The sequence below is a fragment of the Microcaecilia unicolor genome, chromosome 6, assembly GCF_901765095.1.
Source record: "Microcaecilia unicolor chromosome 6, aMicUni1.1, whole genome shotgun sequence".
Classification (NCBI taxonomy): Eukaryota; Metazoa; Chordata; class Amphibia; order Gymnophiona; family Siphonopidae; genus Microcaecilia; species Microcaecilia unicolor.
The window spans coordinates 316,284,783-316,312,611 of NC_044036.1; the positions used below are offsets into that span (position 1 = coordinate 316,284,783).

Below are 27,829 nucleotides of genomic sequence, written 5' to 3' on the forward strand. Positions count from 1 at the left end.
AAAACATGGAAAAGAAAACAAGATGACACCCTTCCCACTGGACACAACCCAATACACCTCTTGACCAGCCCTCGAAGGTCGCCCTTCTTCCCCAGATCGTATTATATAATTGCATTATTTTGTGTGAGTGTACATATTGCACAATGGTGTTCTGCTATACTTTTGTTTCATGTTTAGATGCATGATGAATTTTTTTCATTGAAATTGCATTGTTGTACCTCACTTTGGGTACTAAAATAACAATGATAAGTAAGAATTAGCCATGTAAAGAAAGAAATAATAATAATAAAGGTATCCATGCAAATTATTTAAACAACTATTGGTAAAGAGGGTAAAAATAGGTAATTCCTACACTCTGCAAGTACAGGGGCCCTTTTTCCAAACTGCGGTAAAAAGTGGCCTTACCGCCATTTTAACCAACCCCCAGTGCATTCCGTGCTGAAATCCAAGCGTATTCTGTAACATAACTGCGCGTGTAACTTAATTGGCTTAACAAGGTAATCAGCATTAGTAACAGCACTTAACAAGCAATAAGCACAAATTGGCAATAATTAGAATTTACGTGCACAACTCTCTAAATGTATTCTGTAACACACTGTGCTTAAATTTTAATGTGTGCAGGCAAAAAGGGGTGTGGTTATAGGTGGGTAAATGGGCATTTCGTGGGCGTTCTAAAATTTACATGCATTGTTAGAGTGTGACTCTCTGTGCCTAAATCTACACGTCAGGATTTATGCCACATTTTTGTTGATGTAAATGCATGCACGTAGTTTTAGGCGCTAGGATATCGACTAAGTGTATTCTATATACCACGCCTTATAGAATACACTTGCGCGGAAATGTTTTCCATGTGGATTTTTTAAGCGCCATTTATAGAATCTGGCCCCATATGGGTAAAATGGCCGAATTTTGGAGGTTTTCTATTAATGGCCACATGCTAATTTTCCCATTAGCGCATGAGCCCCTACCGCCACCTATGTTGTAGGCGGTAAGGGCTCACGTGCTAACCACGTGCTGATTGGTTAGCGTACGGCAATGTAGCTGCTCTGATTAGCACTGAACATGCCTGCTCTCCGCTCTGACCCAGTGCTAAAAAATAAAATGTATTTTGTAGTTCATGGGAAACTCACACTGATACCAAAATTACTGCAGTAAGGCATTTTAAGCTGCGGTGTTAGTGTTTACCACAGCTTAGTAGAAGGATGTCACAGTGAGGTTGCCATCTACTGGCTTGCCTTGCAGGAAGAGCAGCTAACAGTGACAGCCTGGTGGAAGAAAGTGGGAGGCCCTGAGCAACCAATGGCAGCAAAGTACATGCCAGTGTGGTCTACTGTGGTATCAAGAACAGTGTGACAGATACTAGTGTATGTCCTTCTGGCTCAAAATATCTGCACTAGAAAATTGTTTCATGTTGCAATGACTTTTTTTTTCCCCCGGTAAGATACAACTGTCTACCTCAAAGACATATACACTGCAGTGCTTCAAACTTGCTGATTCATTAATGTTCATAGTGTTTAGAAAAGATAAAATATTGTAGTAATAGTGGGCTAATTAGAAATCTAAAAAGTAAAGTGATGCTAGTTACAGGGTTATTGCTTTTCAACCGGTGCTGTCAGCAAAGTGACAGAAAAAAAAAATGCCAGTTGTCAGTGGACAGGACCATTTAGTTAAATGGTTTCCCCATTAGAGGTGCTATTTCCTAGCACTTATGCTCATTAATGCCAATTACTCATGCATATAAGTTCTCTAGCATTCTGTAAACTATGCATATAAACGTGGACTGCTGCTACTCAATTTATGCCCAGATACTGGATGCCAGACCATATCTGAGTACTAGCATTAGATATCCAAGTACATGTGGCCAGCCGGCACTTAACCGGCTAACTACCAACATTCAACCCTTATCCAGTTAAGTTAAACTGGACAAAGATAGACTACTATTTACACAGTCTTATGTGGCTGGTTAACTTATCTGGTTTCAGTGCTGAATATCTAAGTTCCAACTGTGCCCCAAACCGCCCACACAATAGCTGGTTTGGGCTTTATCAGTTCGAGGGGATATTCAATGGTACTATCTGGGTATGTGACCCTCTGGACCTGGTCAGCATGAGTTAACTGGATAAAAGCCTCTCTTAACTGGTTAACTCAGTTTAAATATCAGCTCTATGTTTCAAAATCATTATTATCAACCCCCCTAACAAGCCTGAGATTCATTAGTAACACAGTAAACGATGGTAGATAGAGACCTGTATGGTCCATCCAGTCTGCCCAATAAGATGACCAGAGTCATACCTGTTGCTCTGTGCAGGTCACACCCTTTATACCCTGCTTAACATGCTAAGGTTATTTAAGTTTTGCTTTGATTCTATATTCTTCCTCTGTGTTTATCCTACATGTTTTTATATTCCGTCACAGTTTTTGATCCTACTGTGAACAAGTCTTTCCTGATGTTATGCTGAAATCTACCATCCTACATTGTCCTCCAGTTCTACAGCTGCCCCATCTCTGAAACAGACTTATTTGTGGATTAATACCTTTCAAGTTTTTAAACTTCTGTATCATATCTCCTCTGTCCCTCTTTTCCTCTTGGGTATACATATCTTCAAATCTCTCTTTTTTAATGTATTTTTTGGCATACACTTCATACTATTTTTGTCAGCTTCCTCTGAACAGCTTCAAGTCTTTTACCTCCTTTTTAAAAATTATTTGATTTGATTTATTTACTTGATATATTGCTTAACCCAAATAGTTTTAAAGCAGTTTGCAATAAACATAATTATTACAATTTAAAATGGGGTACATAAACATAACATTATTACAATTGCAATTAACATAATCATAATATTTAGCAAAATACAGTCTCCAAAACTGAGCACAATACCCCAAGGCCACACCAATGACCTGTGCAGGGGCATTCACCTCCCTTCTTCTACTGCAAGTGCCTCTATTTATTTATTACATTTGTATCCCACATTTTCCCACCTATTTGCAGGCTCAATGTGGCTTACAGAGTTTGGTTATGACATAATCATTCCATGATATCAGATACAATCGGTGATGCACAAAGATTGAGTACAACCTTGTCACATTGTTTCACCACCTTGGGATCCACAGACATTATTACCCCAAGGTCCCTTTCCTGATCTGTACATATCAACCTCTATCATAGTAATTATAATCAGAGTCCCGGGTCTCCCATGATTCCACAACCGCAGGAAGAACCGTAAAATCCAGCCTGTACCACAGATTTTGTTAACATCACTGAGGACACATCATCCGTCCTTTGCTGCATGGGATCCAACTGCCACTTTGAATTGTGCATGCACTCAAGTATCCCATGGAGTGCTATTCAAGCTCTGGACTACAGAAAAGAATGTGCTCTGAATCACTACTGCTCATCTACAGCTGGTCTGCTTAAGCAGGAGGGAGGAATCATGTGAAACAAGCACTGGAGCGAAAAGGTTGAGCTGTGGCTTGGTGGCAGTGCTGTGTGCAGACATGGATTTGACTTTGATTCATGGATCAGGCCTTCTATTTCCTGATTCGGTCAGGGCTGGGGATATTGAAGAGACAGTATTCAGAGCTATGGGTGGGGTTCCAGTCATGAAATAAAAGACAAAAGCTATTGGCTGGATTTAGAGACCATAGTTACAGAGTTTAAGAAAGAATCCTAGTGCTGGCCCCCAGAGGAGAACCATCGCTGCAATCTTTAATTGTTCTGGAAAGAGTGGACTAACACGGCTACCACACTCCTCTACTTCTGGAAAGGGGAAACTATAGAACTAGGGAACATGAATTGAGGTTGTAGGAGTAACATCAGGAAAGAACTTTTCACAGAGAGGGGGTGGATACCTGGAATACCCTCCCAGTGGAGGTAGTGGGACTAAAACCGTGACAATTCAAAAAGCTGTGGGATAAACACAGAGGATCCCTATCTAGCAAAAGAATGGAATCAAAGCAAAACAAATGATACAGAGGGATGAAACCTCTAAGGAAGGGCAGTTTAAATCCTAAAGAAAGCAGGGGTGTAGTCAGACAACTGATTTTGGGTGGGCCTAGGCAAGAAGTGGGTGGGCACCAAGTGTTCTACCATCACCACCAGCACAAAAAAAAAAATATCTCAGCTGGCAGGAAAACGCTTCCTTCCACCTTGGCAGTCTGCAGCAGGCATGCACTGAAAACTGAGCATGTGCAGGTCAGTGTTGCCAGGTGGGAAATTTTTGCCCGCGGCGGGTTGTGGTTTTTTGGGCTTGTTTTGTGTCTTTTGGGCGGTTTTTCAAGCGTTTTTTTCGGCCGCAGGGGCGGGGTTAGTGACGTTCTGGGCGGGGCCAATGATGGGGGAGGCGGGGCCGATGACGGCGGAGGCGGGGTTGATGACGGCGGGGGCGATGATGCGGGGGTGGGGGTGTCAGGGGGTGTCAGGGGCGGGGTTTGAGTTTGGGCGGGTTTTGGGCTCGTTTGGGTGGGAAAAAAATTTTCCACCTGGCAACCCTGGTGCAGGTGCCGGTATCATGGAGAGTAGCATTTTCGTTACCATCAGGGGTAAGTCATCAACTGGTGGAGCTTGGGATCCCCAAAAGCTACCACTAAACATGTGCTACTGTTGGGTGGGCCTGAGCCCTAGGCGCACCTGTTGCTACGCCACTGAAAGTACAGAACAGTGGGTAAGATGAGCCATCTTGCTTTGCAGACTAGATGGGCCATGCTAGTCTTTATATGTCATCTGTTACTGTGTTTCAGAGTAATGCAAATATGCCCTAGAACAGCGTTTCCCAACACTGTCCTGGAGTACCCCATTGCCAGTCATGCTTTCAGGATATCTACAATGAATATGCATGAGATTGATTTGCATATATCGCCTCCATTGTATGCAAATATCTTTCATGTATATTCATTGTGACTATTCTAACCTGATTGGCAAGGAGGTGCTCCAGGACGGGTAGTTTCATAGAACTGTTTAAGTACATAAGTATTATCATACTGGGACAGCCCAAAGGTCCATCAAGCCCAGCATCCTGTTTCCAATAGTGGCCAATCCAGGTCACAAGTACCTGGCAAGATCCCAAAACAGTATAATACTATGCAGCTTATCCTAGAAATAAGCAGTGGATTATCCATTTTAATTAATAATGGCTTATGGACTGTTCTTTTAGGAGCTATCCAAACCTTTTTTTAAACCCCACTATAAAACTTTCTAACTCTTGTTACACTACTACTACTTAACATTTCTAGAGCACTACTAGGGTTACACAGCGCTGTACAAATTAATAACTAAGGACGGTCTCTGCTCTGAAGAGCTTACCATCTAAAGGACCAAATGTCAAGTTGGAGTAGTCTAGATTTCCTGAATAGAGGTGTTGTGATTAGGTGCCGAAGGCGACATTGAAGAGGTGGGCTTTGAGCAATGATTTGAAGATGGGTAGGGAGGGGGCCTAGCGTATGTGCTCAGGGAGTTTGTTCCAAGCATGGGGTGAGGCGAGGCAGAAAGGGCGGAGCCTAGAGTTGGCAGTGGTGGAGAAGGGTAGGGTACTGAAAGGAGGGACTTGTCTTGAGAGCGGAGGTTATGGGTAGGGACCTAAGGGGAGATGAGGGTAGAGAGGTAAGGAGGGGCTGCAGATCGAGTGCATTTGTAGGTTAGTAGGAGAAGCTTGAATTGTATGCGGTACATACAAAATCTACGGTTCCATACTCTGACTAAAGCCACTAAAAACTAAATTGCATGTACCCTACCTTCCCAAGCACAGCAGCCGGAAAAGCAACATAATAAACTGAAACTCTCTCTGACTGACATCTTAAACAGCCAGAGAAACTTTAGTAGCTGGAAGAGGCGGGACAAATTCTACAAAATAGGAAAAGGGCGAATTTTCTTTACATCTATGAATATTTAGTGAATTAAAAAAAAAAGTTGTGGTCGGTTTAAGCAAACCAACTTTGCAAGGAGAGACAGTGGCTGCCATAGATGCCAGGCAGCTCAGATGAATGAAAGATCTTATACCGGAAGAGCGCACGTTCTTAGAATGTTGAGACACAGATGACCCGCGTGACTCCTGTCCTATATTGTCTGGGCCAGCGAACAGATTTTTGAGTTACTTGCACGGTAGCCGTGGGAAAAAAAATGGCTAGTCCTATTTCCCCAGATCTGAGGGAATTGCTATCGACATGCCGGTCCATATACCGAGACGCCTTCGGGGGTTCAGAGCCTGAAATTGCTGTGTCCGCACCGGGAAGGGTTAATCTGATTGGTGAACATACAGACTACAACGAAGGCTTTGTGCTGCCTATGGTAAGAGAAGCGATGTAAACAGCTGGGAAGACGTGAGCTGGCACTGGCAGTCAAGTTGTAACCACAGGTCACTAGACAGGTTCAGTATATAAAGAAATAATCATTTTAACAAAACGATTCTCACATCCTGATTACTTTGAGGTATTATATTCTACTTTCTAGACTCAAAGTAGCCAAAAACGGTTAAGTTTTACATGATAAAAGGCCCAGTTATTTAGGCTTATAGAGATTCCCAGGTTTATATTCAGGGACCAGCTGACCAGTCTGTTTATTAAGTTTTTATAAATTAGAATGTATATAAGGTTGCCAGGAGGCTCCATGTTCACTTGACAAATTGATGCAATTCTAGGGGCAAAAGTTAAAAAATGGATATAGCGGATGATTGCATTCCCTAAGAAAAGCAAGACTACAAGTCCCTGCAGTAGGACTAGATAAATCTTCTCAGGCAAATCTGGAGCCAAGTGGAAAGTGGTGATGAATTTTCTCCCCCACAGGTAATCCTGCAACCCAGCCAGCACATAAGTGTTGCAATACTGGGACAGACCAAAGGTCCATCAAGCCCAACATCCTGTCTCCAACAGTGGCCAATCCAGATCACAAGCACCTGGCAAAATCCCAAAACAGTACAATACTACTACTACATTTTATGTTGCTGCTTATCCTAGAAATAGTCCAAACTGATACAAAATAGCAGAGAATGTTGAACGAGTCAGCTTTGTAAATTAACTATGTGAGGTGGAGTCTCATATGACCAACACGGCTATTTTCATTTCACTCCATGGTGAATCTTTGCTCGTGTATGTATTTTAATCATAGACTCGTCTCCCACCTACCTATATCTCTTTCACGTACTTCGTGAACATACATATAGTTACAGCTCCTTAGTTACTTTCATAATGACTTGTTAAGCACACAACACTTATCTGTGCAAATTGGTGAGCTCTTACACCCCGACAGGTGCCTGTTTCGCTTTGCTTTGTCAAGGGGGAGTAACACCAAATCAGCTTACTGACTGCAGTGTCTGTGTGTGCCATCTCTTATCCTAGAAATAAGCAGTGGATTTTCCCCAAGTCCATGGACTTTTCTTTTAAGATGCTATCCAAACCTTTTTTAAACCCCGCTAAGCTAACTGCTTTTACCACATTCTCTGGCAACGAATTCCAGAGTTTAATTACACGTTGAGTGAAGAAATATTTTCTCCAATTTGTTTTAAATTTACTGCTTTGTAGCTTCATTGTGTGCCCCCTAGTCCTAGTATTTTTGGAAAGAGTAAACAAGTGATTCATGTCTACCTGTTCCACCACTCATTGTTTTATAGACCTCTATCATATCTCCCTTCAGCCGTCTTTTCTCCAAATTGAAGAGCCCAAACCGCTTTAGCCTTTCTTCATGAGGAAGTTGTCGTCCCATCCCTTTTATAATTTTTGTTGCCCTTCTCTGTACCTTTTCTATTTCTATTATATCTTTTTTGAGATGCGGTGACCAGAGTTGCACACAGTATTCGAGGTGCGGTCGCACCATGGAGAGATACAAAGGCATTATACTGTTCTCATTTTTGTTTTCTATTCCTTTCCTAATAATACCTAACATACCTAACTTTAGGGTGGATGCCTTCACTTAGGTCCCAATGATCAAAAATAAACACGGGCGCTAGAGGCCATTAGCACCGTACTGGCGCCCTCATTTACCAGTGCAGAATGATCAGACGTGTCTAGCTCAGCAAACAACGAGCTCACCAGGCCTTTGTGCAGATAGCACGAAGATGCAACTGCTCGGCTCCGCAGATAAAAACAGAGCCTACCTCCAAGAGATCTCTGCACTTGGGATCTCTCTCCTGGAGACCTCTTGCCTCTGGGCTGCAGTACCCACTGGGAGCTGGAGCTGCTTTGGCTGTAGCCAAAAGGAGGTTTTCCTGTTTGGTCAAGATGAAACGAACTAATATGTTTATTTTTGGTTTTTTTTAGCTGTAGAGTGATCTCTAGCCACTACTAGGGGTTAATTGGCTTACACTCCTGTAACCAGTCAACAGGAATTTTCAGTCCAGCCCATGGAGGTGAGTTGGGTCCAGTTTTCTTCCAGAAGGAATGTCCCCTTTGGACCTTTGGCGGGGCAGGGTGCCCCACTTGCTCTTCAGACTCTAGAACAGATGACTCGCTCTGCTGCAGATTTCCAGGAGGAATATTGTTGGCCCTCCACACAGCCCATGCCCCAGACGTGGCCTTTGAATCCATGTTTGCCCATCCCTACTGTTAAGGGAAGACATAAATCGGAATGCTTCTATGGGTGCACCAGTTTTGTTTAGATTTATTACAGTCTGAATTATCAAATTGGCCCAAGTATTGGATGGAGTGGCATATTCATCAAAGCTGTCCATTTTTTGGGGGTGGAGGGGACGCTCATGCACACCTAGCAGATGGCAGTGTAAAAGATGAGCTCCTCCAGGCACAACACAAGATATCAAATACAATACCAGGGTAAATCTGTTTGAAAACTGAAATTGGAACATTTCCTCCTCTAGACAAAGTTGGAAGCCAATTTCACATGAAGTGCAGGTATAAAGCGTCATAAATCAGACTTGGCATGCCGAACAAAGTTGGCGCTGGTGCTGGCACCCACCTTGATATTACAGACTACTTAAATCGCATAACAGCTGTTCTGAGAATAACTGTATGATTGAAGAAATAAAGGTTGATATTTCACAATTGAAGGTTCGTTTTGATCACTTGATTCTCGCCTATCCGATGCAGAATCGAGGGTCAGTGTCTTAGAAGATGGCGCAGCTCTTAAGTCGCTCTAATTTTAAGCAAATACTGCTAATGGAAAATACTTTGGAGGACATAAGTAACCGTAACGGAAGAAATAATAGCAGAATCATTGGCATAGCTGAGCCATCTGGAGGTAATGACATTACCGTATTTCTTAATCAATTTATATCAAAGAATTTGAATCTTAAATTTGAGGAACCACTTGAATTTGAATGGGCCCACAGGGTACCTGCATATGCGTCTCCTGAACCGAAATTACAGCGCCCAATAGTTACAAAATGATTGTGTTTTCCTCAAGTACAACAAATCTTACATGATGCAAGAACTCAATTTCCAATGTTATGGAATGATAACTGTGTCTCTATCACGGCAAAGTTTGCCAAATCGATTTGCGCCAGCGCCTTAAAGCCATAAATGCTAAATATGGTCTTTTTGTACCAGTAATCATGAAAGTGCCTCATTTGAATTCTACTAAATCATACTCTGATCCCAAACTCCATGAACAGTATTTGGAAGCTCAGGAAGCACTTCATATGGTGACTACCTGATATAATTATATTTTTACAATGCCTATGTACTGTGCTTCCCAATCACCTGGTATTGTGATTGTTGTGGCTTGTGTTTAAGTGCTTGGATGGATAAAGTTTTTTTTTTTATATACTCATTCCTTCTCCTTGACACCAAATTTCCTCATTATGAGGGTATTTTGTTGATGAGAGTTGTTTGTTCTGATACAAGAAAGGATTGAGATTCTCCCTTTTTCTCATTCAACTTTCCACTGATGTGTGTCTTCTTCACTTAAGGTCTTTTCACTTAATGTAAAAGGGATAAATCACCCCATCAAATGTAAAATAAAAATGAATTTCTGATTTATTAAAAAAAAAAAAATTCAAACCTTCAATAGACTTGCTACAGGAAATGCACTTATCATCTGGTGAATCAAAAAATCTTCAACAAGTTTGGGTCAAAGACTGTTTTTCTAAAATTACGTCAACTTCATATTCTTCGCCCATCGTTTGCTGAGAACCATTTTCAGATATTGAGCCAGTCTGTTGTTTTATCACACTTAGATTACTGTAACAGTTTGAATTCAACTACTGCGGCTAAACTTCAGACTAAGCATCAGATGCTGCAGAATATTGCAGTGAAATTAATTATTCATTTAAAATTATTTTGATAAGGTTACTCCTGCCTTAATTTACTTATACTGGTTGCCTTTGCAGGCTCACTTGAATTTCAAGTTAGCATGTATGATCTATAAAATGTTTGAAGGAACCAATCCTCAATATTTAACTAGTTTATTTTAATTTCCTAATAGTATAAGATCTTCTAGAGCTGGGGATTCTTTCAAGTATATTTTCCTTCAGTTTCGGGAGTTCACATAAGAAGATTGTAGCAAATTCAGTTAATCGGGCTATTCAAGTCTGGCCCTTTTTACCAAAGGAATTAAGAACATTGAGGCCGATATTCATACCATGGAAGTTAGCGCTGAGAAAGGTCTACAAAATCCTGAGTGGTGTAGAACAAGTAGAAGTAAATCAATTTTTTACTCGTTCCAAAAGTACAAAGACTAGGGGACACTCAAGGAAGTTACATGGAAATACTTTTAAAACAAATAGGAAGAAATATTTTTTCACTCAACGAAGAGTTAAGCTCTTTGCCAGAGGATGTGGTAATAGCATTAGTGTATCTGGGTTTAAGAGGGGTTTGGACAGGTTCCTGGAGGAAAAGTCCATAGTCTGCTATTGAGACAGACATAGGAAGCAAATGTTTGAAGACACATAAAAAAAAATACTTAATATACATTTTCTGGTTTTGATATTCTCACTTTTGTTAGCCGCTTTGAACCAGAAAAGGAGTTGTTGGAATACAAATGAGACATTACATTACAATAGATATCACTAATGGATATTGTAAGACAGAAGTTGGAACATTTATTGCTCCTTATGACTTCTGGTGGATGAGATGAGGATGATTCTGGTGTTCCTCTTTGCAGGCCTTGCCGCTGTTGACGGTGATGGTTGGAAGCCCAGTGGAGGATGGTACAATATCCATAGTTACGACTGCCAAGGAGGCAGACAGCCCGAAGAGGACTGACTTTGCAGCACCAACAGAAGACCACCCGCTAAGGCCTGGGGAACCACGATGGGCTAATTATGTAAAGGGAGTGATCCAACATTACCGGGGTAAGATAGGCTGTGGCGTGTTCATGTGAAGGGTATTTTATACGAACCAGAAGTACAATCACTTGTGTACTGTGGGATAAGAGGGGCTGTAAGTGGAGGGCATTATAGCAGTACATTATCACTCCTCCCCCATCCCCATTGTCCTGTCTTTTCCAAGCTTCCACTCTTGGCATTAATGGTGATTGATATATACTCGTTGTTAAAATATTGTTTAAAACTGTATTCAAGCAGTTTATTGGTCTTGATATTTATAGCATCTTAGAAACATCTACTTCCATTACATAGCTTTCTAGTATTCCATAACCTGTGGGATAGTTGTGTCCATCAACCAGCAGGTGGTGATAGAGAACTGAAAACTGAGCTGAGACATCTCTCTTGGCATCCAGTCCAGCTCCTCAGTATTTTCTATCTCCATCAAGTGGATGGACACACTTTTCAGCTTTTTGTTATGAGTGATTTCCTCCTGGTCCAGTTAGTCAACTGGTCCCCAAGTTGAGCTTTGCAAGTGGCTTGAGTTTGCAGAGTCATATCTGGAGGTCTTTAGATCCCCTGTCTGTGGTGCCCCGGGAATTTACTTCTTCCCTCCCTTCACCTGTCCTCAATTCCCTATAGAGCTCTCCTCTTCCAGCACGACAACCTTTAAAAAGCAAAACAAGGAAAGAGTTTTGCTGGAGAGTGTGGGACAATCCTTATCCTTTCTCATGTGGAGATGTGAGCTTTGGGGAGCAGCCAGCAGTGGTAAGTCTGACTAGGCTGCGTGTTCTGCTTGGTGCAAGGGAGGGATCATGACTCACCGCTTGGGACCGCGTTGTGCTGCGCTTGTGACAGTCGTGGTAAATGGCGACTCCACCAGCTGGCATTGGGGTGTTGCAGTGGATGCAAGCCACTAATCCCGTGAGACATGGAGGAAATGGTCGGTGGCAACATGTCTTCCGATTTGGAGCAACATCCAAATATGCTGGGGTTTTCAGGTTCTCCAACAGGGCCGGTGTGCAGTTTGTTGTGGAAGAGTGCAGGAACGGGTGTCATTTTGCTGGGGCCAACTGGCATTGAGGAACAGCCTCTGTATGATCACGTACAGCTGCCATTTTACAGCCTTAGGGCCCAACAGAGCATTCAGCTGCATCAAGATCTTTGTTTTCTCCAGAATTTATATTGCTCTTACACCAGGCTTATTCACTGAAGCAGGGACAGTCAGAGTTGCTCCAAGGTGCTTCATTTTCTCGCCTTGCTGCCCCTCCAGGTCCCAAGAGATCTTGTTTAGACCTCTAGGATTGGGCAGATGAGCCTATCTCTGCTTCTCCCTCCTTATCGGATGTGGTCTTGGTCTGTTCAGAGGAACTGTCGTTGAAGGAGCTGTTGGAGGAGAGCTCCCCCTGAGGAGGGGGTTGATCTGAAAGTACTGAGGTTGTTTCATAAAGAGGAACTCAGTACTTTCTTTTTATGAGGCACTGGCGGTGCTTTCCATTAAGGAGCCTTCACTTCAGCATCGGGTTCCATCTTCATCAATCATTAGGAGGCTTATAGGTCCTTCTAAGGCTTTCCCGATGCATCCAGACATTCAGGACCTTATTACAGCAGAATGGTTCTCACCGGACATGAGGCTGAGAGTAGGAAGAGCCATGACTCACCTATATCCGTTGGTTCTGGAGGAGAAAGATAACTTGCAGCTTCCCAGGGTGAACTCCCTTGTTACTTCGGTGACAAAGAAGACCACCTTGCAACTGGAAGGATGCAGTACCCTAAAAAACCTATAGGAAGCTAGAAGACTCGCTGAAACAAGCCTTTTAAGTGACCTCTTTGGGCCTTCAAGTGACAGTGTGCAGCTCGTTTGTGGCAAGAGCATGCCTGAAGTGGCATCAGCAGTCTGATAATGGTTGAAGCAGCCTCCCTCATGAGTAGGGCGGACAAAAATCTTCTCTGCTTGTCGGTAGCTAACATCACTGGGTCCTGGAATGAGGAGACGTGCTTTCTCAGCAGGCACTCCTTGGACCTGTGAGAATGGAAACTGTCCAGTTAGGGTTTTCAGCTGATAGTGGACTAATAGAGTTCTCCACTTCTGGACTTCATGGCGACGAAAAGGAATGCCAAAGTGCCCAAGTTCTCTAGCCGTTGGAAAAAACCTGGCATGATAGGGATTGATGTCCTACTGCAGCCCTGGCTGGAGACATATCTACTGTATGTCTTCCCTCCTTAGCCCATGTTGAAAAGGATCGTAGCCCCAGATGGAATGCAGAGGCTGTGGTACGCGGACCTGATTCAACTGCTAGACGGGGTCCTCTCCGTCTTCTGCAGGTGCATAGCCTACTGAAGCAAGGTCCGGTACTCATGGAGGATCCGTGCCCCCTTGGTCTTATGGCTTGGTCATTTAAAGGGCTTGGTTGAGATGAAAAATTTATTCTGATTTGGTCATTGCTACTTGCTTTAGGCATGGAAACGCTCTACATCCATGGTATATATGAGGTTGTTGAGGACATCTGAGGGTTGGTATTTTGAGCAAGGACTTTCTCCCTTCTCTCAGATCGTGCATATCCTAGTGTTTCTCCAGGCAAGTCTTCAGAAAGGGTTCTCTAAAAGTTCAGATTGCAGCTTTGGCCTGTTTCAGGGGCCAGCTACAGAAGATGTCTCTTGTGGCTCACCCAGATATTGTTTGATTCTTGCGGGTAGCACTCTACTTACAGCCTCCCTTTTGTATGCCATGTCTAGAGTAGAACCTTAATTTAGTCCTTCAGGCTCGTCAGAGCCTCCTTTTGAGCCACACTGGAAGGCTTCCTTGAAAGATCTTACACTAAAGACAGCATTCCTGGTGGCTGTTGCATCAGCACAAAGGGTTTCGGAGCTTCAGGTTCTGTCTTGTTGGGATACATTTCCTTGCTTTTTGGAGGCGAGGTCTCCCTATGCACAGTTCCTTCCTTTCCACTGAAAGTGGTATCAGCGTTTTATCTCAACCAATCTGTGGTTCTTCTGTCCTTTTGCAGAGAGGACGAGGAGGCTCAGAATTCATCCTTGAAGCTTCTCGATGTGTGTAGAGTCCTCATTAGATATCTGGAAGTCACAAATAAGTTTCACAAATCGGTAGACTGTGCTTTTTGGTAAACAGAGATTTGGTCTCATGACTTCCAAGCCCACAGTTGCTAGATGGCTGAAGGAGACTCACATTAGCTTATTTGCTTGTGGGGAAGCAGGCTCCTCAGGCCTTTGTGGGCTCATTCTACGAGGTGTACAGCGATTTCCTGGGTGGGGGCTACCTTACTGTCTCCAGTGGATATTTGTAAGGTGGCAAGTAGACAACACTGCTTACCTTTACCAAACACTATAGGGTGGATGTTGCACGCTCGGAAGCCAATTTTGGGGCTTCATGGTAGTGGCCCCAGGATCCCACCCTCTCTAGGGATTGCTTTTAAACATCTCACAGTTTCTGGAATAGTTGAAAGCTACATAATGAAAGGAGAAATTAAGTCTTACCTGATAATTTTCTTTCCATTAGTTGTTCCCACTATTCCAGAGGCCCGCCTGAGATTTCTGAGATGTTTAGTCAGTGTGAAATATTGGATCAAATAAAGACTGTCACCTTGCATGGTGCTTCCTGCATATCTCTTGATCTCTACAAATTGTTCAGAGATGAGAGAGGTCCACACATGTTTGCTCATCTGGTTAGTGTTAGGTTAGCGAGTTGTTGTGTTTTATTCTGAGTTTATCGTTACTGCTTGTCTACATAAATACTGAGTTGCTGGATTGGATGCCAAGAGAGATATGTTTCCGTTCTCGATCTCTGGTTGATAGGACACAACTATCCCACAGGTTCTGGAATAGTGGGAAGGACTAATGGAAAGAAAATTATCAGGTAAGACCTAATTTCTCATTCTCTCTGGCTGGTTTGATACAGGAAAAATTACTCCCAGGAACCATGGTATCGATTGTCGGACAATTTGTCTGACTGGGGCTAATCTGTTATTGCTTCCATTTTAAATTCCTGGAATGTTTTGCCCAGTATTGCACTTTGGTTGTGCTGAAACAAGTGATGGACATGTGGCACAGTTAAAACCTGGATGGCCGGCTTAGAGTTTACAAATGGAGAAACTGATTCACAGGACAAAATTAGTGATGTGGTCCTTGGTTCTGCCTGTTAATCCAATCACTTTCTAACGGTTGGTACCACCAATGTAAACCTTTCTCTGGTTTTGGCTCTTATAGGTGGTCCAGTCCCAGGCTTTAATGCAGTGATCAGCAGTAATGTACCTCTGGGGGGTGGCCTGTCCAGTTCGGCTTCCCTTGAAGTTGCCACATACACCTTTCTGCAGCAGCTCTGCCCAGGTAAGATCCACACGATTTTGTCCTATTAATGGTGATTCAACTGCGCTTGTAGAATGTTGGGTTAGGGGTCCTGGCAGATTTGCAATTGAATGAAGAGATGAAAGTCCACTGAGGTCACTGATTTAAGACCATTCAAAGTAACAAAGAGCACAGCAGTCCAAAAAATGAGGCTACATCTACCACCAGGCCAGTCGTTTTGGGTGCCAGGTCATAGGAGGCGCCACACTGCCCGTTTGATCAGTCAGCGAGTTCGCAAATACTTGAGCCCCATAGGAAACGAGGTGCTAAAGTAGCCCTTGCCTTGGATGCTGTTGTGTCAGTTAACTGCTCTGCCTACTCAGCACCTATTCAACATTTAAGCTAGAAATTCACCAGTTTTTTTGGTCTGAAGTGTGTAATTTTGTGAGGGGGTCTTGTGATATTTTTTCCCCCCTCTTAAAAATTGCTCAGATATCCAAACATGCCGTTTACCAATTTTGAGCAGATAATTGGCAAGAAAGATGCAGTTCCCGTAATTTCAGGTATTCATCTCCAAGCTTTGAAAAATTGCTTTTGCCTTCTTTATTTCCAAATGTCAGCAGGTTTTGCAGTCCCTAGGCCACTGGCAGTTGTGTTCACTCCCTATTCATCTGGTCTTAGTTTTTACTGGGGACACCCCCTTCCTTCCTGCTCGCCATCAGTGTCTTTTTTTTTTTTTTTTCTTTGGAAGCAAGGGGATATCCCCAGCAAATACTATTTTTATGGTCAGCAGGGGCAGGTAGGGAATTTCCCACCACAGTTTTCTTTTCCATTTTTAACTGGGGAGACTGAAGAGGAGAAAAATAACCTTGGAAACATTTCCTTAAGGTGGTTTATAGGTAGGTTGCTCAGGAAGGTTGGTCATGGGCGCCTCCCTGTGGCCCTGTTTACAAGTCCTGTTGAATCTCCTCTCCATCAGCAGGTGGCCAGGCTCCTCTGTGATGCTCCTCACAGCATCTGTGGAATCCCCTTTAAATAGACTAGTGGTGCCTGATTGCCTCCTCTTCCCCCCCACCCCAATCCCACCTCTCACATATTCTGGCACCTGTTCTTGCCATTGGGCTCTCCGCTAGCTGTACTGGTTCCAGCTTCCTCATCTTATATCCCTACCCATAAGTTTGTCTGTGTATACTCAATTATGCTGATAATCAGACGGGCACACTTTGATCCTTGACAACACGTGGTACCGCCTAATTCAAGCCAAGCCTAAAAAAAAAAAAAATAATAATAATGTATGAAGCACGACTGAAAAGGGTTTGTGTGCAGAAAGACACACCCAGTACTGAACTTATATTGTTGTTTTTGAGGCAGATGATGGTGACTTGGTTGCCAAGGCCCTGGCATGTCAGAAAGCAGAGCACACCTTTGCCAGCATGCCCTGCGGGATCATGGACCAGTTCATCTCTGTGCTGGGGAAGAAGGGCCATGCACTGCTCATAGACTGCAGGTCTGTACCCTGACTTGACTGAATTCTCACAGCGTAGCATATTTATTTATGATTTTGGATTTTGCTCACACCTTTTTCCGTCGTAGCTCGAGGTAAGTTACATTCAGGTACACTAGGTATTTCCCTGTCCCTGGAAGGCTCACAATCTAAGTTTCTACCCGAGGCAATGGAGGGTTAAATGACCTGCCCAAGATCACAAGGAGCAGAAGAATTTGAACCAAGCACCCCTGGATGTTAAGCTCGGTGCTGTAACCATTAGGCTACTCCTGCAGGGCACCCCCTTCACTCCACCATTTCAGAGGTGCAATGCCTCTAGAAGTATTCCTTGGTGATTTTTTTTTAACCATCCGTAGTGCACTAACTGCAGTTAGTAAAGAACAAACTGAACTGTCGTATGCAATCAGTTTTTTTTGCAGATATCCTTTTACTGCAAATAGGTGGGAAAATGTGGGATACAGATGTTACAAATAAATAAATAATACAGTTCTAGAGACCTAGAAAGAGGGAAGAGTAGGAGAAAGAGGTAGAAGAACAGGTTAGGCAAAAAGTCTGACACTATTTATGTAGAGTAAGGATGTGTAGTGGAGGAGTGGCCTAGTGGTTAGGGTGGTGGACTTTGGTCCTGGGGAACTGAAGAACTGAGTTCGATTCCCACTTCAGGCACAGGCAGCTCCTTGTGACTCTGGGAAAGTCACTTAACCCTCCATTGCCCCATGTAAGCCGCATTGAGCCTGCCATGATTGGGAAAGCGCAGGGTACAAATGTAACAAAAATAAAATAGATACTATTGGAGATTCTACATGGAATGTTGCTACTACTGGAGATTCTACATGGAATGTTGCTATTCCACTAGCAACATTCCATGTAGAAGGCTGCGCAGGCTTCTGTTTCTGTGAGTCTGACGTCCTGCACGTATGTACAAGATGTCAGACTCACAGAAGCAGAAGCCTGCGCGGCCACATTGGTGATCTGCAAGGGCCGACATCTACATGGAATATGTTGCTAGTGGAATAGCAACATTCCATGTAGAATCTCAAATAGTAGCAACAGTGGAGGAGTGGCCTAGTGGTTAGGGTGGTGGACTTTGGTTCTGAGGAACTGAGTTTGATTCTCACTTCAGGCACAGGCAGCTCCTTGTGACTCTGGGCAAGTCACTTAACCCTCCATTGCCCCATGTAAGCCGCATTGAGCCTGCCATGAGTGGGAAAGCGCAGGGTATAAATGTAACAAAAATAAAATAGATACTATTGGAGATTCTACATGGAATGTTGCTATTCCACTAGCAACATTCCATGTAGAAGGCTGCGCAGGCTTCTGTTTCTGTGAGTCTGACGTCCTGCACATACGTGCAGGACGTCAGACTCACAGAAGCAGAAGCCTGCGCGGCCACATTGGTGATCTGCAAGGGCCGACTTCTAAATGGAATGTTGCTAGTGGTAATAGCAACATTCCATGTAGAATCTCAAATAGTAGCAACAGTGGAGGAGTGGCCTAGTGGTTAGGGTGGTGGACTTTGGTCCTGAGGAACTGAGTTCGATTCCCGGCACAGGCAACTCCTTGTGACTCTGGGCAAGTCACTTAACCCTCCATTGCCTGCCGCATTGAGCCTGCCATGAGTGGGAAAAAGTGCGGGGTACAAATGTAATAAAAATAAAATTTGAGGGGATGGGGAAGGAAGCTATTTTTAAAAAGATGGAATGAAGAGCCATTGAAGACAGTCAAAATGGTGAGGTTTTAGGCAGGAGGGCTTGGATTTGTTAAGGGGAAAAGATCTGAAGTGGCCATTCTTGTTTTGGAAAGAGTGGAGTTAGTTTTAATAATATCCTTTATTAATGTGTATAAGATAGATCTGGAGTCATTTTAGAATGATGAGACAAGTTACGCTTTCAGTAATTGGGGATGGGGTGAGGGTTGGGTGGGTGGTTTATGGTTAATGGGAGTTGGAGTGGAGTGCGTCCTTAATGTTATTGATGTGTCTGGGATGGGTTATGTTTCGTTCTGCTTTGGTTTTAATCCCCTCGATATTCAGCTGTGGAAGTCGGAATTTGTTTTAAATGCCAGCCTCCGTGGTCAGGTTATATCTAGATAATTCACCACCAGTATCCAGGTTTTGCCAGCGCTGGATACCTGAGTATCACGGGCAGGCGGGGAGTTATCCAGATATCATCCCAGGTAACTTTGAACAGCTGAATATCGCTGGTCTCGGGTAATTCCCAGCTCTGCCCAGGCTGTGCTCCCAGACCACCAGTGGTATCCAGATGACACTGGGGTGGTATGTATGGATTGTTAGCAGCATTATCCAGATGTTGTTGGGTCAGTGCTATTTACCTGGATAATAACCATTCTTACCCAGATAAGTACCACTGAATTTTGAAGCCAGTGTTTTTGTGCTATGTTGACACGTCTAATCTATGATAGAAACTTAGAAAAATAAAGGCAGATAAAGTCCATATAGCCCATCGTCTGCCCATCCATGCCGTCTACTATCCCTTCCTCTCCCTTAGAGATCCTATGTACTTGTCCCAAGCTTTCTTGAATTCAGTTTTTGTCTCTCCCACCTCCACGTGGAGGCTGTTTCACGAATTCAGACCCCACCCTCTCCGTGAAGTATTTACTTTTCAGTCTATCTCCTTTCACCTTCATCCTGTGCCCCCTCATTCCAGAGCTTCCTTTCAATTGAAAGAGATTTGCCTCCTCTGCATTTATGCCACATAGGCACTTAAATGTTTCTTATCGTATCTCTCCTCTCCTTTCTTCCAAAGAATACATATTGAGATCTTTAAGTGTATCCCCATTTTCTTTATGATGAAGACCACTGACCATTTTAGAAGCCACCCTCTGGGACGAATCCATCCTGTTTATATCTTTGGCTGAGTTGGGAAAGTTATAAAGGCAGGTATGGAGAAGCCATCTTCAGAAAGACATGCCCCGCAGTGATTGATTGTTTCTCATTTACTGTATGCTCACTTTTTCTGTAGGATTTGTTTCCCCACGCCATCCTTTAAAAAGGGGGCAGTGATCATGACACTAAGACTATGTGTTGCTTTTGTGGCCTGGATCTTGTGATCTCACTTACCACCTAGCATAGGCGTAGTTTGACTGTTTCATTTGGGGGGGGGGGGGGGGAGAATGGGCGGAGCATATTAGCATCATTTGCATATATACATATGCAAATGAATATGCTAATATGGAGGAAGGAATTGAAATTTACAGGCAAAATATCACAGATGCACATTTCAAAAAGCTGACACATTTCAATTAATAAATTCTGAATAAAATACTTTTATCTACCTTTGTTGTCTGATCATTTAGTTTTTCTATTCGCTTTGGTCCCAGTGTCTTCTGTTTTATGCAGTGTCTTCTTTCCAGTAGGCTTCCCTCTGCTCCCCACCCTCCCAGTCCCATCCATCTCTTGCTCCTTCCCTCTGCTGTGCCTGACCTCTCCCAATCCCATCCATCTCCTGGTCCATCCCTCTGCTCCCCACCCCTCGCAGTCCCATCCATCTCTTGCTCCTTCCCTCTGCTCCCCACCCCTCCCAGTCCCATCCATCTTCTGTTCCTTCCCTCTGCTCACCATCCCTCCATCCCATCCATCTTCTGCTCCTTCCCTCTGCTGTGCCTGACCTCTCCCAATCCCATCCATCTCCTGGTCCATCCCTCTGCTCCCCACCCCTCCCAGTCCCATCCATCTTCCTTCTACTGCCCCCCCCCCCCCCCGCGAGGTCCAAGATCGTGACTCTGTTTACCCCCTCTCTTCCTCCCTCCCTCCGGCGCAGGCAACAGTCTTCAGCTTTTTCAGCGTTCTTGGCAGCGGTAGCGATGTACACGCTGCCTTCGGTCTGCCCTGGAAGCCTTCTCTTCAAGTTCCTGTTCCCACCTATGCGGGAACAGGAACTTGAAGAGAAGGCTTTGGGGCAGAGCCGAAGGCAGCGTGTACATCGCTACTGCTGCCAGGAACGCTGAAAAAGACTGCTGCCTGCGCCGGAGGGAGGGAGGAAGAGAGAGGGGTAGACGGACACGCTCCTCTCCGTCCGCTTGGCTTCCCTGCCCTCTCTGTCTGCGTCCCGCCTTCCTCTGAGGAAGGCGGGACGCAGACAGAGAGGGCAGGGAAGCCAAGCGGATGGAGAGGAGCGTGAGCCTCCATGTGTTTTGTTTTTTTTTAACTAAAGGCGCGGCGGCGCCTCGTCGTCGTTTGGGGGGGCATTGCCCCCCCTCGCCCCCCCCCCCCCCCCAGTCTACGCCTATGCCACCTAGTCTATTTTTTTCACATGAGTTTAATAGAGTAACCAGAAATTCCTGTATAAAACCAGTGTGGTTGCTTTGTTAGTCCATTTTAAAAGTTAATAAATAGAAATAAACTAAAAATAAGGTCCAATAAAAAAGTTCTCATTTCTTTTTAATACATTTTTTGACTTGCTTTTGAAGGCCAAACCTTGTTCCTCAGGCCAGGACAGTATGAGCAAAAGATGACAGTACTGGAATGCTTTTAGATTCCACTTACATAGTTTGATAATGGTCTCCAGGGGAAAGGTGTGTGTGTGGTGAGGGGGTGGGGGTGGATTTGAGAAACAGGGAGAGATGGAGGGTGATCAGAAGTTGATAAAGCAGTAGAATTTATGTTTTATAATGTGGGGTTTCCTTTCTTGTTGGTGTCAAAGTATTTTATCATCTTAACTTCAAAAGTCTTAGATTCCTGGATTGTTTTTTAACATTTCCTCTTTTTATTCCAACCATGAGGTCATTGATGTAATGCTCTGGTCCTGAAAATGCTCACCCACAGAAGTGTCACCTGTGTTTTGTGGTGTTTGATGTGGTGCCTGTATGAGTTGATTTTTGTCTTTTTGTCTTATTTACTACATTCGAAGATGATACCCTTATGCTGAATGTTTTTCCCATGTGGGTTACTGTGGGGTCCTTTTGATATGAAAATCCCATTCATCCCCTCCCCCCCCCCCCATTTCTCAGTCTCCCTAGCCCTTTCTTTCCCCTTGAGACTACCATTGGAATGCTGTTATGTTTCATGGGGAAAGGAAAAACATTAGCGTAATGGCACGGACTCATAAATAATCCTTGAATACTTTCCCTTGTTTAGGTATCAATAAATATGTGCATGCTTTTACTCTGAAAATCACCTGAGGGAATTTATGCCTATATATATTTTTCATTTGCTAGTGGCCCATGTACATTTCCCAGGTTAATTTATGTACATACACAAGTATGTGAATAAATACTAGGCCTTCAACAGAAATTCCTCCACTCAATCTGGGTAAACACATGCCTACATTTACCCACATATCCAGAGGGCGATTTTTATCACTCTATTACCGGACATAAAATGCCTTTTAAAATTTCCCTTCTAAGGGTTATTATCCAGTCAGCTGTTTCTGCTATAGTAGGTCACTTGTTGCTCATTGGTCATTTCATTTCAGGTCACTGGAAGCAAACTTGGTTCCATTGACAGACCCAAATTTGGTAGTGATGATCACAAATTCCAATGTGCGGCACACGTTGACGGGAAGCGAGTATCCCACCCGCCGCCGACAATGTGAGGAAGCGGCAAAGGCTCTTGGGAAGGTGAGCCTGAGAGAGGCATCCATGGAAGAACTGGATGGTAAGTCACTGGCCAGTTTTCCCAACGCATCAGGCTATCGTCATCTCAGTAGGCAGGCAAACTGGAGACAGTCTCTCTCGGTACAGGACAGAAGTCATCTTTGGGTTAGAGCTATGGAGCAGCAGCTCTGGAGAAGATAAGTTGAAGAACCATGTGGTTTCTCTTCAGGAATTGCCGAAATGTACATTAGCTTGTTGGATTCTTCTTTATCAGGTGATGGTGAGAAAGTGGTAGGAGTCTATAATTATGGCCAGATAGCTTCATAGATGTACATGAATCTGCATATCATCATACATGTGGCCAAAGTGTAGACAACATGTAAACATGGAATCGAAACATTGTGTTACATACCAGAGTAGGTCTCTGATGGTATTTGAACCGTCTCTTGTAGCGATGCAGAAAATCCAGAATGCAGCTATCAGATATGAGATGTTGTGAGAATACCCACACAAATGTTCTTGCTTTCTAATCCAGAGCAGTTGTTCCAAAGTAGCAGGAGAACATTTAGATTCTCCAACCAATACAATTGACCATCAGTATGTTGATCTTCTCCATAGCTGCAAAGGCACTGCTAACGGAAGAGGTGTACCAACGGGCAAGGCATGTCATTGGAGAGATTGGCCGCACCATCCAGGCTGCCAAAGCTTTAAAGGCGGGAGATTATAAGGAATTCGGAAGACTAATGGTGGAGAGTCACAACTCCCTCAGGTGCTGAACATCTGCCAAGATACAGAGATTGGCCACTGTGTGGGTAGAAAGAGAACTGTAACCTGGCAATCTCTTGTTTAGAGTTCAAACATCAAACTGGTAACTATTGGGCATGATTCATCCAACCAGTTTAAAACTGTTCCGTACAAGTGGCAGCTCTTACTGTAAGGGAGTGCTGCATTCTGTCACACATCTGCTTTTGCAAAGCTGTGGGGTCATGAAACCAGAGGCACACATTGGTATGCCCTGGGCCACAGGACTGGAGAGAATTCCTGGACATTAATAGCTAGAAGGAGAACAAGGGCATGTAATGGTTGGACAAGGGACATGGCTAGGAGTAGCCCAGGGGAAGGACTAAGAGCTCATTGCTGTGGTCAGGCACAGGCAAGGGTTTTGAGTGTCACCTGGTACATAATATATAGTGTTAGTCTAGAGGCTGAGTTATTAGATAATTACCTGGGCCAGCTGGTTACTCAGGTGTGATGAACTTTAGCATTGCTTCTTTAGGGATGACTACGAGGTGAGCTGCCCAGAGTTGGATGAACTGGTTGCTGCAGCAACTGAAGTGTTGGGCGTGTACGGCAGTAGGATGACTGGCGGGGGCTTCGGTGGCTGCACTGTCACACTTCTTGAGGAGGGGGCTGTCAACAGGGCAATCCAGCACATCAAGGTAATAGGATTTAAGCTTTGTGACTCTCTTAGAGAGCATCTGTTATGTAGCATGAGGTAGTACTTAAGTAGTGATCCAGCAGGTGCATTTGGAACCAGCTTATTTCTAGTTCTGTATTTGTTAATGAGGCTAAAAAAACAGTGATATGAGCTGGTACATGGACTGGATACTAGAGTTGTTTGTGATTGTTAGGACTTTTTATGTGGGAACAAATCAAAGCAATTTACATACAATATATCTAAGATCAGAGAGAGAGAACTACAATTCATGGTAGGAAACTTTGACAGAAAGGAAGTTCACGGCAGAGCCGGATTAAGGCATAGGCGAACTAGGCACGTGCCTTGGGCCCAGAAGTTTAGAGGAGCCTTGTCAGATGTGCTCAGGATTCAGGAGGCTAGGATTGCCAACTGTCAGGATTTTTTCAGGATTCTAAAAATGTGTAAGTTGTCTGTCTGCAAGCCAGAAGGAGACAGACAAGTGTGTGGATATTTTTCAGAGTTTAGCCCAGTGGAGTAGCCAGACTCAGTATTTTGGATGGGCCCAGAGCCAACTTAGATGGGCCCTTCCACAGCTCTTCCCCCCCCCCCCACCCCCGGAGATATTAAAAAAAAATTATAGATTTTTTTTCATCTACTCCATATCAACATCTCTCCTCCCGGCATCTGACCACCCGTCACTGAACCCCGTCCCTCCCTCTTGTACCTTGCAGGTGTCCCCAGTGCCTGCAGTGATTCAATTATTGCTGTCTGCACCAACTCCGTAGACTTCCATCTGCTGGGTCCTGCCAGACAGGAAATGATGAAAGCAGAGGGCGGGACCCAATGGAAGCCTGCAGTGCCGGCGCAGGCAGCAATAATTGAATCGCTGGGGACGCCTTTAAGTTACACCACAGAGGGACGGGTTTCAGCGACGGTCAGTCAGATGCCGGGAGGAGAGATGTTGATATGGGGTAGGTGAAAAAAAATCTATAATTTTTTTAAAATATCTCCGGGGGGGGGGGGGGGGGTGTCTGTGGAGTGCCGTGCTGTGGAAGGACCCATCTAAGTTAGATCTGGGCCCATCTGAAATACTGGGTCTGGCTACGCCACAGATAATAAAGGAAGCATTAGCGGAGTGACCCCCTTGCTTTTTAGAAATGTTCATGGGCTTGGTTTATCTTCTTTACCCAGGAGAAATACAGTGGCACCCCGACTTTCTACATCACCAAGCCATGTGATGGAGCAGCGGTGCAGCAGCTCTAGAGAAGAGAGATTTGTCCGAGAACCTCTGTTCTCTAGGTGGAAAAGACACAGAAAGAAACAAGAGTTTAAACACAGCTGCAAATCCTTTTCCAAGCAGCGCAAGCTTACTAAAATTGTACTACATGAGGGAAGGTGGCATGCAGACAGGGGTTGGGTTACTGGGTTTTTTTTTCTGCTCTGTGAGGTTTTGCTGCCTTTTAACTTTTACTGTAACTACAATGCTGGCACACACACACATCTGTGTTAGAATTCAGAGTGTTTGCATTTTGTATTCACTAGTTGTTTTTTTACCAATGTAAATAACAAACCAACAGGAAAAGGCCTTTAGGTGTTCCCTGCACTCCTGCCCTTCCCGTTCCCCCAGAGAACATCCCTTTTTAGCGTTGGTACACAGCACCTGTATTTTCCAGCTGGGATTCATACTGTTAGTGCGTGCATTTTACCTGCACAGAGGTCAGACACACAGAAACACGCAGGCTGAATTTCCTTGTGCCATGCATGGGAGTTATGAGTTTCAGACTGAATCCTCGAGCGAGGGGAGTCTATGAGGCTCAGCTCACTCTGGTATCTTTCAAAGCCATTTTTAACTATCTGACTGTCTTTGTTACAAGAGAGAGAGCTCTCTATATGTCTAATGAAACAGAAATAAGCAGTTGATTTTTATAGGGAAAACAACTTTATTAAGTGCAAAACAAACTATCTGATGACTGTACCAGTAGTACATATTACAAAACCTTTTATTAAAAAAAAAATAAAAAAAATCCTAGTTATCCAATGAATGCTTCAAATATTACAGTATATGCTTTTTTTTGTATACATTATTTTTTGACATGAAATCTTCTGTGACACTTACATAACTTCTTAAAGGGACAGTACACGTCCTAGTGTCCTTGGTCCAATTTAATTTTTCCCAAATTTGGTTAATATAGTTCCGCTGGAGCTATTTCCCTTTTGTCCACAGCCAGGGGCCGTGGAACATCGTTTCTTAGGAGGGCCAGAGAAATCAAGCTCTGTCCTTGTTCCCCCATCTCCCTGATTGCAGATGCTGCAGGCCTAACGATAAATGGTAGAAGAACCATGGCCCCTGAGCTTCACCTTATTCTGCTGCCTGTGCTCACAGTTCAGGGTCCCCTTTCAACAAATTACTTTCTGTAGTGCAACAAATAAAAGGTAAACCCAGAGCCGGTGGTGGGAGGCGGGGCTGGTGGTTGGGAGGCGGGGATAGTGCTGGGCAGACTTATAAAGTCTGTGCCAGAGCCGGTGGTGGGAGGCGGGGCTGGTGGTTGGGAGGCGGGGATAGTGCTGGGCAGACTTATAAAGTCTGTGCCAGAGCCGGTGGTTGGGAGGCGGGGCTGGTGGTTGGGAGGCAGGGATAGTGCTGGGCAGACTTATATGGTCTGTGCCCTGAAAAAGACAGGTACAAATCAAGGTAAGGTATACACAAAAAGTAGCACATATGAGTTGTCTTGTTGGGCAGACTGGATGGACCGTGCAGGTCTTTTTCTGCTGTCATCTACTATGTTATGTTATTTCCTGTCAGGTGGGATGACGTAGGCCAGTCCTGGTTTTGCACCACTGCATGGTTAACTTGCCTCTTCTGACATGGTATGATATGTGGCCATTTCTGGGCAAAACATGACTAAACTTTAGTCATGTTTTCCCAGACATGGTCACATATGATCAACCTAGCAGGGCTATTTGGCCTGGGCTTCACGCAAATTAGGGCTTCTGTTTGGGGAAAATATATTTTGGCCTGAACACAAAATTCAGCTACTGGATTTTCTTTAATAACAAAATTGCATACTCCTGCAGCTAAAACTCTGCTTCTAAATTTTTTTATTTTTTTTAATTATGACTTCCACAACTGTTGAGTCTCCTAATTTGCACTGGCCTGAGCCTCTGTGAAAAGCCCTGTAGCCTAATGTAAGAGGAAACCTCCACAGTCATGTTACCATATCTACCCCCATGAGCAAACACTTTCCAAAATGGTTTCCAGAACATTCCAGAACCCGCTAGTCAGCCTAAGCCATGAAAAGGAAGTTTCTGAAAGTATATCACTATATGTATGTGTGCTGTCCCTTTAAAAATCACTGTGTAATAAAATGCGCATTAGCAAAATTCTTGATCACTTAAGACACATGAGATGGATGAAGTATGTAAAAAAAAAAAAAAGACCCCCCCCCCCCCCCCCCCCCAATGTTCATCCACCTAATACTGTACAGTGACCTATTTTGGCTTTTAAAGTCTATGCCAGTATTTTTGACATAATATATATAGAAATTTATATTAAATAATTTGGTTTTAAATGTATATGCTGGCATTAAAGTATTGTCATTATTAAAGCTAAGAGCAAAATGTAGTGCTTTTAGAACAAACATGACAACTTTTACATTTGTATAAAATCCCATGAAACTGTAAGGATCCAATAAAGAAAAAAAAAAGAATAATTTGAAGAAGAGATGAAATTCCTGGTGTTACAGTATTTGGCATAACTGGACCATTGGCCAAAATGTACAAATCTTCTAGCCTCTCCAGCGTCCATGCGTATCCACTGGCCAGGTGGTGGGGATACTCTTCTAGGTTCAT

The 27,829-nt window shown here is 43.8% G+C and overlaps 1 protein-coding gene across 1 annotated transcript; it reads left to right on the top strand.

The window, feature by feature from the left end:
- The first annotated feature begins 5,675 nt into the window (after positions 1 to 5,675).
- Positions 5,676 to 26,297, top strand: GALK1 (galactokinase 1). The gene is made up of 8 exons (XM_030208251.1): positions 5,676 to 6,283; positions 11,045 to 11,234; positions 15,429 to 15,548; positions 16,878 to 17,013; positions 22,443 to 22,624; positions 23,182 to 23,332; positions 23,840 to 24,002; positions 25,172 to 26,297. The coding sequence occupies exons 1-8, from the start codon at positions 6,116 to 6,118 to the stop codon at positions 25,241 to 25,243; spliced, it is 1,182 nt and encodes a 393-aa protein (XP_030064111.1). The 5' UTR covers positions 5,676 to 6,115; the 3' UTR covers positions 25,244 to 26,297.
- The last annotated feature ends 1,532 nt before the right edge of the window (positions 26,298 to 27,829 follow it).

Coding starts and splice junctions, on each gene's coding strand:
- GALK1 (XM_030208251.1), top strand. CDS start 6,116: ATGGCTAGTCCTATTTCCCCAGATCTGAGGGAATTGCTATCGACATGC. Junction 6,284..11,044: donor AAGGCTTTGTGCTGCCTATG/GTAAGAGAAGCG, acceptor TCCTCTTTGCAG/GCCTTGCCGCTGTTGACGGT. Junction 11,235..15,428: donor AGTGATCCAACATTACCGGG/GTAAGATAGGCT, acceptor TGGCTCTTATAG/GTGGTCCAGTCCCAGGCTTT.